This window comes from Gobius niger (genome assembly GCF_951799975.1).
Source record: "Gobius niger genome assembly, chromosome: 7".
NCBI lineage: Eukaryota > Metazoa > Chordata > Actinopteri > Gobiiformes > Gobiidae > Gobius > Gobius niger.
The window spans coordinates 26,776,882-26,789,283 of NC_136858.1; the positions used below are offsets into that span (position 1 = coordinate 26,776,882).

A 12,402-nucleotide genomic window follows, 5' to 3' on the forward strand; every position below is an offset into this window, starting at 1 on the left:
AATTCAATGAAAACCCTAAATATGGAACTTACTGTAAGCTAAAATGAACGACCTCATCATTTCAAATCAATTAGTCCATCCATCACTGTTCACTGGCGCAGCAGTGTGAGAGTCTTAGATAGAACAGTAGAGGATTTGGTTTAGAGACTGCTTGTATAAAAGTGCAGGGTCCAAATATGTTTTATTACAATATATTTATCAAGATTATTATTTTTGTATAATAAAGATTGTGCAACAGTAAAGGATATACTGGACATCATCACAACATTATAGAAAGTTTTCCATTTCTTCTGATACAGCACTCTCTGCAGCACTTTAGCAAGAATGAGGTGCAAAGTGCTCACTAAATACTGGCAGATAGATAAATCCCAGAGGAGGAATGGTGGCTACGGAAACTTTGCTACAAATTGAGCCTTAGTTATTATTTTAGTTACTCCGTGGGGAAATACACATCCCTGTTATAAGTCATGCTAACGGCTGTATACTGCCATCTGCGCAGTGCGAACATCAGTCAAGCTTACAGCAGTCTGTTGAGTTGTGAAAGAATTTTGCATTGAGACTTATCCGAGAGGGTTGTCCTGAGTCAGAATGGTGCTGTAGATGCTTGAACCATCACAATCCCATAGGGTGACCTCCCCTCCCCCTCTCACCCAGCAGTGTGCTCCGGTCACTCCAATCTGCTCAATAAACAAGCCCTGGGTGGACACAGACAGTGGATAATGGTTCACCTGGAGGTGACAGCAAAAGAAAACAGAGCTCTTTGCATAACGAATGGAGATAGAGATAAGCTCGCCCAAGCACTTAAGAATCTAGATAAAGGATTATCCAAACATGTCCAAAATTGGAGACATTTTCTCCTGCAGAAGTGGGGGAGCACCCACTACAGTGCATGAGTGCATTAGGTTGGAATCATAAGTTTTCCTTTTTGCTCACTAAATACAGTTTTTCAGAAACAGAGCATAACTTAATAGTAGTGGCTCCCATGTTCAGTTGTACTAAATGTTTTGAGGATTAGTTTTGCTTCTCATAAAAGACTTCACAATAATTTAGACTGTCCAGAAAAAAAACATGTTGCCAATTCGAATTACAGCATTTTCTTTTTCTCATAAGCACAAAGTGTTTCAACAGGCTCAGAATCAAATCACAGTTTAGGTGTGAGTTGGGCAAACACAAAAGAGCCAATTTTATGTAAGATATGACATAATCTGTGGACTCAGACAGGGTTAGCAGCCGGTGGCTGAATGAGCCTGAGTCAGGATGTACAACACAACTTTACACGTGCTGCTGTTTGAAGAGAGAGGCCCGACCTCAGAGCGATTTGTTGGGGAGGTCTAGTAAAAGCCAGAGCTAAATGGGCACAGCTCTGGTTTGAATGCTAATGAGCTGATCCCCTTCTGAATGGAGACATCAAAGACAGAGGCGCTCCTGGCCCGTGCTGCAAAGGCCTGCTCCTATCTTTAGCCACAGTAAAGGGATCCCTGTATTAGCATGTGGAGGAGAGAGACAACATGATGTTTACATTAGGTCTATTCTTCTGGGACTGTGGCAGCATCCAGCCCCACCGTGACACACATCACACCAGCAACCTGCTTCGACTCATAATTAGCCTCTATTCACAGAGGCCTCATTTAGCGTGCTATTATCAGAGATCATTGTTATTTCCTCTATGTATATGTGGGGAGTCCCAGGGAGAATTGCATGTCTGGTAGATAACTGGGCTATTTTGGAGAACCCATTTGTGTACACAATACTGGAGAAATACAACTAAAGAAGAATTCCCACAAGTGTTTTCGAAGGAATTAATACGGAGTCTTTGTCTTTTTAAATTAATGCTATACACAATTTTCCCTGAGTAGAGGAGCTTTAGACTTGGACTTTAATTGTACAACCCCAGGATTGGCTCCATCTTTATAACTTTTATTAATTTTCCTCAATGGTCCGGAGCAAATCACAGCCGCCTGGTAGTGTTTCATCAGTTATTAGTTTATCCAGGTTTGGGAATACCAAAACAAATGACATAACAAAGTCATTATTAAAAAAAATACTACTTGTCCTGGGTCAATTCACTAAACGAATAGAAGACAGTCGACCCTACAGTCCAGCCCGTGGCAGTGAAGCTAACATGGCTCAGGTGTGTTGGGCCACAGTGATGGATGATTGTGTTGTGGATCTGCCCCTCAGTCGAGCCCTGGAAAGACATTTGGGAGATAAGCAGAGGCCTGTATGAGCGCACATCTCCTCCCACATCAATCCTCTCTGCCACCGGAGCAGGAGGCCAAACCTCACATATAGAGACAAGCAAGTTCAGGTTTGCGGGTTTAGAAGGCATCCTCCAGTGATAAGAGCACCCCGAGATAAAATCGTGGTGAGCTGGCTTTGGATTAGAAAAGTAAAAAGTGAGGAGCTTTGTTTTGGGGGTAAACATTGTCGCAGCTCAAAAGAGGATCTCAGAAATCTTATCTGCATAATATGTACTCTGAATATGTTGGCAAGGTACTGAGATGAAGTAAATGATGAAAAAATATATTTTTAAAAATTGGTTAATTGGTTAGTTGCGGTTTGAGACGCTGGATTCATCGCTAACGCAAAGAAAATTACACATTTTAGTTGACCTGTTTACAAAGTCATTGAAGTTCATTTTTCATTTATATTTCTACAACACATGAAAATGCTCTGAGCTTTCAAATGATAAATAGCATGTTCAAGGTGAAACGTGTTTCCTCACTGTGAAGCACTTTGAATTGCCTTGTGCATGAATTGAGCTCTACAAATAAACTTGCCACATATGTATCTTAACCTCTTAACCTCTACCTTTCTACAGTTTCCCACATCTAAAAGCTTCTTGAGAGAAGAGCCAAGAGACAATAACACGCAGCTTTTCAAAGCAGTACTAAATAACTTGTTTACCTTATTAAATCCTTTTCGTATAGTCCCTCTGGGGGTAATACAAGAGTTAATGGGATGATTGGGGGGTCTTTCATCTCCCCCTGGTGTCTCTGGCCAGAAAACAACACTTGCAACTTTCCCTGCACCAGCTCGGAAAAACACACTAATAGAATCACGGAGAAGAAGCTAACAGGCTAACGTGCAAAGCTAACTGTGGGCTAGCACCACTGAAATAGTATTTACAGCCAAGTTTGAGTGAAAAAAATGATCTCCATTGTGTAATTGGATGTACAATATCCCTCTCTCCCTTTGTCTTTTCTGTCAGTGTAGTATTTACTCTCATGGACAATTAATGAGTAAAAAAACGCAACAGGCTATGACACCTGCAGTGGCGCTTATGGCCTCTATGGGCATGAGTTACTTAGTTCTGCTTTAAATAATGTGATAAAAATGCGGCGACAATGCAGCAAAAAAAGTGAACGTTTTGTAGGTGTTCGCTTTCAAGTGAGGCGCTGCACTGTCTAGCCTACAGGCTGTAAGCTCCAGTCAAGAAGCTTTTAGATTTGGGTAAAGCTGAAAAGGAGAAAATGTGCGTGGTTAAGGCGGGGGTTAATTAGTTGAGGAAACTCCGCTTCAGTTGTAGCGCCTTCTTTAAACCACTAAGAGCACATCTTGCAAAAATGCTAAATATACTGTTATATTTAAAGGTGATGTTTCTATCGTTGTGTATTTTGGTAGCTGAATACATTGTTCAGCCTTCATGACCCGTCAATGAAGCCAACACAAACAACGCCAAAACATGTGGCTCGGTACTCCATCAGTTAAATGACCTTGTAAACGCTGGCAGTAAGCTGGCAGCAGCAGCATCACTGTGAGTAGATTAACAGTAAAGGACAGCTTTGTGCTCTTAAGAAAAAAAAAAAGAAAAAGAAACTAGCTCCAACGATGATTTCTCTGGAGATAATAGGCGCAGCTGTGGGTCACAATCAAGTTTCTTTTACCCCCAATCTTTGACATGGACACACGAGATCTGATGCTCCGAAGTTGACAGGCCACAAATTCAACTCAATTTTGTGCCCCTGCCACGCCGAAACACTATGCAATCAAAAAACACCCATCTATTATTAGTTCAAGAAGACGCTGGTCTATCAAGACTGTGGAGAACTGGTGGTTTGCCTCAAAATAACAATAATGAAAACATAATAGCAAAGAAAATTGGTTCATGCGTTTCTCTCAACGAGGCAAATCAATAGAGTTGACTTCGGCAGAGTGGAGGGTGGTTGGGGAAACTGCGGACCTGAGCTTGGTTATGAAGACACATGTTGGTGACCCCTGACCTCAATCAGCGGAGTGCTTTAGACGGGAGAGCGCTGAGGGCCTCTCCAGTTCTCTGATAAGGACAGGGGCGCGATGAAACAGCGGTGGGAAAGTCTGCTATGTCTTTTGTGTTGGGGCCTATGAGAGCCACTCCAAATGACATGATTAGGCGTGTTATTTGATCCTGATGTATATAGAAGCTGGTCACCGGCTTACTTGCTTAATGACAAACCTCAATGCACAACTCATTAATGATATATGCTTTTTTGTACAGATCTTTTGCACACATTAAGAAAAAAGTAAATTCATCTTTGCTACAACACAAAACACTGCATTAGTATCACAAAAGACTATTTGTAAATCAGCCCTAACCACCGGAGGACAAAGCAATGTACCCTCTACTAGTGTGATGTGCAACTGTATCTTATAACATCTTAAACCTAGGGGTATTTTCTAGACGCATACAGTTATAGAACAAAAAAAATCCAAGCTGTCTATGATGTCTTACTCTATTATTCATCTATGATCAACACACATGATGTAGTATTCGTATTGTCTAACGCAGAGTGACCCTTAAAGTTATGAGAAAACTTCTTCTTCAAACCCCACTTGCTTCACATACTGTAAAAAATGCAAAAAGGAAATCATCAAGGAGTAAATATAGACATTCTTTCACTTATCCGACGACCGTGAAAAGTCCCATTTTAGCTCAGACAGAACAATAGTGGGCCTGGGCAGGTCCTGATCTTCACTTCCGCTGTTGCTTTGATGATAATGTTGTAGGGCATGTTGTAAATGTTTCAGAAACAAAGACAGGGCAAATATACAGTCAGCCTGTCATACCGCTGTGGAGAGGTGGGTGGCAAAAGCGAGTGAAAGCGGGGCTGCACGATTTTGATTCATGATGATGATTTTTCTGACAGATGTTGAGATTCAATTTGTGATTTTAATATTTCAGCCTATGTTTTGTTTTTCATGCCATTGAGCATTGAGCGGCACATATACTTCTAAAACTGCTGCTTCATAGCAACAAGATGCCAATCTGCACGAGGCAGCAAAGAGGCCTTTTGCCAGAAAAACATCCTCCGTTTTAATCATTCTCAAATAAAACGGGCTTGGCGCTCTCACACTCTTTCTCCCTCCCTATTCAGCTACATAAAAGCGTTATCTGAATCACAAGCTGCAAAATGCTGCTTGTTTTATGAAAATCTGCCTCATATTTTAGTCAAAAACCTGCTGAGGCTTAATACAACGATACGTGCACACGGCTATGATGAATCAGCTTTTTTTATCACCACAACACGCTCCGCGATAAAATGATAATTCCGTGTCCCAATCCGACCTGTGAGAGTTTGTTACTAGCGGTGAGAATAGTCTGCAGTTGGCCCGGCGCGAGACGCACACGTGGAGTTTGTTTATAGCGCACAGCAGAGCATAAAAACATGATTTGATCGGCCAGCAGGCTCCATGATTCTGATTGGCGAACATGTTTATCACTTAAATGGCGGCGGCGCAAAGGCAGGAAAGACAAAGAAAAACCTTGGCGCTTTTGCGGTTAGATTACCGCAGTAGCTGAGTACAGATGAACCGAATGAGGAAACGCCATCAGAGGAGCCGTCTGCACCGGGAGCAGCGCCTCCGCTACAGCCGCCAGGGCACAGACACGGGGCGCCCGGAGGAGGTGCGGGAAAGACACCCAACCTCCATCCAGGCAACCACCGGACAGCACCCACACAGCCTTTTTCTTTCCTTTTGTCTACGGCTAACACAAACTTAATGTCAAGCGCAAAACAGTGAGGCCATTTAGTGGGTAAAGAGATATGTACTCACCTCCGCCTCCGCCCAAGAGACTGGAGTTTGCTGGAAAAAACAAACAAAATAAACAAGTCAATACGCATATATAATACACTCAGCAAGAACATCATTTTTTGAGCATTGCAATGATTGACAAAATGATCCATGTCCGACAGAATTGTTTTTGATATTTCGCAAAATGCAGTCACAATCATTGCTTTTTGACAGTTCTCTGCCTCCGAATAACTCCCATCTGATATGTGGCTGCTCATTTTTTACATTGTCTCCGTGAATGACAAAATTGATCACTGATGCGAGCGGCTGCCAGTAACATTCCCCCCCCCCCCCCCCTTCCAACTTGGCAACGCTGTGTGCGATTCACTCAGCAGCTAATTTCAATATTCGCTTCTTGGCTGATTTCTTCCTTGGCAACGCGACAGAGGTTATGCTCAATAAAACATGTGGTTCATTAAACGCAATTAACAGTGGCCCGTAGTGCGCTGCGTTTGTATCGGGTCCTGCGCACAAAGGGGCCCCCGCTCCTGCTCAATGACGATGCGCTTTTTAATTCAGATTTTTTTTTTTTTTACAACTGGAGCACTGTGAAAAGCGGCTGCGGCTTGTGCTAACAGATGTGCATCACCATCTCTCATTGGTTTGAAGCACTGTGCCAAGTAGTTATTCTGAAGCATGAGCTGTGCCACTAAATCATCAGATTACACAAATGTACCTTGACAAATTATGAGAAATGATCGTTTTTTTATGCAACATTTGCAATCAAAAGATAAGAAAAACACTGATGTAGCACCTTTGGTCAAGCTGTGTCTTGTTTTCCCACATCATGGAGGGCGCCGGTATTTTACTATGTCAATTTTATCCAAGGCAAGGAGATCTGTATTTAAAACTGAAGATAATTTCAAACAAGCATAAAGGTTTTTCAAACTGTTGACAAATTTACTGAAGCTTTGAAGAAGAAAAAAATTGCGATATTCAATAACAGTTTATACCAGAAGTGAGATATTGTACCAAACTATAACTGTCAAAACGAGACTTTAAAGCAGTACTAAGTAACTTGTTTACTTTAATAAATCCTTTTCGTAGTCCCTCTGGGAGATGATTGGAGGGTCTTTCATCTCCCCCTGGTGCCTCTGGCCAGAAAACCACAATTGCAGCTTTCCTGCACCGTGTCGGAGGCCCCAATACACACTAATGGAATCAAGAAGAAGAGGCTAACAGGCTAACAGGCTAACGGGCGAAGCTAACTGCGGGCTAGCGCCACTTAAACAGTATTTACAGCCAAGTTTGAGTGAAAAAAATTATCTCCATTGTGTAATTGGATGTACAATATCACTCTCTCCCTTTGTCTTTTCTGTCAGCGAAGTATTTACTCTCACGGACAATTAATGAGCAAAAAACCTGTAACATGCAACGACACCTGCAGTGGCGCTTATGGTCTCTAGGGGCATGAGTTACTTAGTACTGCTTTAAAAACTAGAAAAAATCTTGGTATACTTTATTAATCCCTGTTTATCGTATCGTATAATCACAACTAAAACCAAACTTGAGCACATGTTTAAGTTATCATGGGTTCTTGGTTTAGGCTTTGAATCTCAGTCAGATGGAAGGTGTGATTTTGTGATAAATTGTAGTTTCTTGCGTCACCCGATAATGTTGAGAACACAGTCCAGTCTGTACAGTCACCAGTTACCACTTAGGTCTTAGGTATTACTGCAAGATCAAACATAATGACCCACTACGACAGCAGCAGGACGATAATTACATGTAATTTCAATATGTGAAAAGGTTTTTAAGTGTGGTTCAGGTAAAAGGAGTCTTACAACACAACATAATTTTAATGATCTTAATGGCACAACCATTAGCAAGTTTATTATCATTTCTTGGAAATTCAGAGCATAGAAATAGATAAAAAACGTGGTAGAAAAATACCCGCCTAATCACGGCATATAGCACTCAGCTTATTATTGTTTTTCATCAGTGCATGTAAAAAGGAGTCTCTTCTCATATCCAGCACCTTCTGTGTCCACCAATATTGCTCTGCCATTGTTCCCATCTGGAGCAGAGCACATTTGAGTGGCCGGCGGGACAAAGAAAGCTCTCTCTCTGCAGAATTTGTTTAATCAAAAGGCTTTTGTTATGCATGTGTACAGGAACAAAGTCTATGAACATAACGTACAGGCATGAAAAACAAGCCGTCTAAAAGGGATGCACTGACAATCTACTGTCATGTTTACAATAGCACCTCTCTGGGTTGTTCTGCGGTGAGAAAGACACTCGTGCTCCCGCCGCCTTTGTTTAGCTCTGGAATCTGTCAACTATCAACAGCGCGCACACACACGCGCACACACGCACACACACGCACACACACACACGCGCGCGCACACACACACAACTCTCATACAGTGAAGGGTGAGCACTTCAGATAAAGGGGTACACACTATAAAAGCAATATATCATAAAAGCTATGAGCAAATGCAATACACTGAACTGCATCAGGGATCAGTATAGAGGGCGTACAGTATATGCTAGTTTACCAGCAGCTTTTACAGCAATTAACCAATCGAAATCGGACCAGTTGTATTCAAAATAGACTTTCAATTTGCACAAGTCTAAGGAATTATCATACTGAAATAAAAATGGTTCATGACGGAACACATAATGTTTGAACGTAACCAAAAAACCCCACATTCTTTCATCAAGGATACACCACTTGGACTTGTCGCTGCTTGACATGTTCAATGCATAGATTTGTTGAATTTGTGCTTTGGAGAATTACACATACTGTAGACAAGAAACGGTTCAAACAATAAGTTGAAGACAAACAACAGTTCTGCGAGTTCTTCACAAAGTCTTCCACCGTAGTCCCGCCTCCTGCAGAGAAATCCTATTAAAACACTGGGGTTTAATTACCTGACATTATGGAAATGCATACCTGAGGGGGGCGCTTCATTTACCCCTGACTATAATCAGACACTGGAGCGGTACTTGGTAATCAGACAGACACCAGTCTCTGTGAGTGACTGGGGATGAGTGGGTAGAGCTGGTAGGCCTGGTGAACATCATGTTGAGATTTGGGGGGGGGTTGAGGCACTCTGTAATCACATTTAACTAGGTGGGATCGAAGAAAATAGCTGCACTAGCCCACTAGGAGATGGAGACAGCACGGCGGGAGTCTGAACTTTTTAGTTTACAAGATGAATTCTGAAATAAGCAGGGCCCTTTGCGCTTTATGCATTTTCATGTCTTCTGATCAGAACGTCGTTAAACATGTTTTGGCAGATTATTTTATGGCTCACTGTGCTCTCTGTGCATACAAATACCAAACCAACAGTGTCTGTGCACTTAGCCCACAGCTTCACATCGCAGAAGACGTTATGATCTCTAAATGGATGAAGACTACTTAAAGAAGCTTCTTGACAGCTAGTGACACCTTTCCAACAAATGTAGATTGATCAATCAAAACTGAAAAAGCAAATCATTCTGTCGAGTGTAATCAATAGATCGTCTCAGATGATGAAAGACGAAATGGGAAATTGTACCGTTTGGATCATGGTTTACAAAGACGTAATTGCAATAGGGTCAGAGTATGTAAAACCTGAAGATCTTGAGGGTTGTCTGTGGTATCTATTAAAACAATTAATAAAAAAAATCCATTGTGTTAGTGTGGCAAATCCCATTATGAGCTACTGTTACTGAAAGTAGTGCAGAATTGAAGAGAGATATCAGAAAATTTCTGGTTTGCATGAGCAGCATACAGTATAGGGCAAGACTTGAATGACACAGAATGACCATGTAGTATTGGCTCAATGGTGAGAACATTATGTCTGGTTTTGTAATCTTTTGATCACACTGCGCCACATCCTGACCAAACTGAGTCTCAGTGGTCTTCAGTCCAAGGAAGTGCTTCCATTATGAGGAGTGGAAAATCAAAATGCTAATCCATATTTGGCCACATTAACCCCATGATGCATATTTGATACTGTGTACTAGTGTGTATTAATTATAAAACAGCTCTTTCTGTCTTCTTTGAGTCTCACAAGAAAGAAAACCGATCTTGCCAGGGATCAACACATTTGTGCCTTTAGGGAGGCAGTTGGTGCACAAACAATTAGCAATATCAGAGGCCATTAGCTTCGTCTTCTCCAGCAGCCGAGCGCCCAGATGCAAGATGGCCTTTTAAAATCTATGTTTAATAGGTTTTTGACTTTACTGCAGCAAGACGCATCCCCTTTTTAGTGCCTTGCATCTCCCTGAGGCATTTCATGATCAATGTTTGTTCAAGGGCAACGGCGACCTAAGGTACTCTGTCCCCTGAAGACAGCCCTGACATGACAACATTAGCTTAAATACCTTAGTGGTTCCGGAATCTGAATTTGTCAGTGCACTGTTTTTACTCCCCAAAAGTAGTAGTGATTCTTTGCAAACCACAAAATATGCCAGCAATCTCCATGGGGCCTTATTATCTACAAAACTTGCAAACACCCTGTAGTTTGCACCGGTGTCATGTATTTGATCAGCAGTTCACATTTCAGTCTTCTCTCTAAAGTTGGATGTGGTGAAATGTGCAAACTGGATGGAATCTTGAAGCCAATTGCGATACGTACCAAAAAACAAAACAGTTATTTCCCAGAATTGTGCTCCTGCTTGTGCGGACTGCTGCTGACACTACACACGCAAAGCCAATAGGATAAGATAGAACTGTGACAGAACAATATGAATGTAGAGAGTGTCAGCTGTTATTATTATTATAGTCTCTGCATTTGATTAGTTTTTTTGTTTTTTACAGAATTTAGCATATTGTTTTGTAGACTGAAAGAGACCCCTTTAGTACCACTAAAAAAGGCCCATCATAACACCTGCCAAAATACCTAAGTGGTGTTTCAGCGAGAATTCTTGAGAGCATTCAAAGCTTCTTTGGCTGCTTAGATTCTTTTGGTTGGTAATGGCCCATTTACTGAGGAAAGAAGTAACCCCCAAATGCTCCAGCCATGGGGTTCTTGGCTACAGATAGTCCTCCCACCAGCATAAGTGCAACATGGCTCATAAATCTGTTTGGAGGGCTCCCCAGACCGCCCAGAGATGGCAGGTCATTAGGAGCTGCCGGTGCACGCGGCGTTAGGGCTCCCCATCAAAAACATGCACTGCACTGTCACTACGGCAACACCCACTTCCTGTCAGACCTTTGAACCCTTAAACCCCTACATCAGGCTTGTGTTTTCTTCACCCAATGGGATCACAGCAGAGGCACTGGTGTGTATTTTCACAGGGGGGAGATATCGATAACCGAGTTGCAGAGCGTGACAGGTCCAGTTTATGGTTTGTGTCAAGAGGGCAGAAAACGCATAAAGACTTAAAGCAGGAATGCCGGCTTCCAGTGACATAGATTTCAGAAGGATTTATGAAGACGTGCACGTGTGTAAACAGCTTGGATCTGTAGCAAAGCACAGGGCTAGTGGTTCTCGAACTGCGGGACGAACTGATCTTACACGAGCTTTCGGCTGCACTTGGAAGTATTTCTGCAGCTCAAATCCTTTACAGTGCGCTGTTCAGCAGGCTAGATCGTACATGACAATACAGCGCCACTTTGCCTCATTAAAGCTGTGTTATGCGTGTATAAACTCATCCCAATGAAGAACCGGGATGTTAAGAAAGTGTTGCCAAAGTTACAAGCACGTGTGGACAATGAATACAACTTAAACTTAACAAGCTCCCTCAGTCATGGTTTTAAAACGGGAAAATTGTGTACAGGGACTTGAAGTGAAGAGGACTTAAGTTCTGGGATTGTCATGGTTCAGCTTATGCCACATTGGGACCTTGAAAATGGTTTCCTACAAATTGTAAAGTGACACATCTAGAAAAGCACTACGAAAGGCAAATGAATCAAAGCCATCTAAGCCCCGGATTAGTCTTGGCTTCAACTCTGTTTAGACTAGTCCTGGGATAGTCTTTGCTGATTTAGTCTGTTTATGCTTGCTTCACTGTTATAGCTTCAGCTTACTTCTGGTTTAGTTTTCGCATAGTCCTTGTTTAGAGCTGCTGTAACCCTTTATAAGCCACAGTCCACATTTAGCCAAACATTTCTTCTGGCTTGCTATGTTAAAGACGGTAGTTTGAAGAGCAGCACATGCACATTATCTGAGGTGGTGCTTGGTGTAAAACATCTGAAAACCACCGCTCTGTGTCATATTATGGGAAGTACTGGGCGTAACCGCAAAACCCCAAAGCAGTAAAAGAAATATCCAGTTTCAACTATATGTGGCACCCTGAGTGAACCCCCTAAAACACTTCAAATACACACTAACCTTATCCTCCCTGGACCGCTCGCTTTCCTCAATAAGCCCAGAGGTTAATAGTGTACTCCGCTGTGGCTCGGGGATAAAAGGTGCA

At 42.1% G+C, this 12,402-nt stretch overlaps 1 protein-coding gene across 1 annotated transcript in view; it reads right to left on the minus strand.

The window, feature by feature from the left end:
- macrod2 (mono-ADP ribosylhydrolase 2) overlaps nt 1–12,402 on the minus strand; it is a 556,553-nt gene that overhangs the window by 428,816 nt on the left and 115,335 nt on the right. Inside the window, exon 4 of the mRNA XM_079559786.1 lies at nt 6,034–6,063. Within this exon, the coding sequence (XP_079415912.1) occupies nt 6,034–6,063 (30 nt within the window). The remainder of the gene's footprint in view (nt 1–6,033; nt 6,064–12,402) is intronic.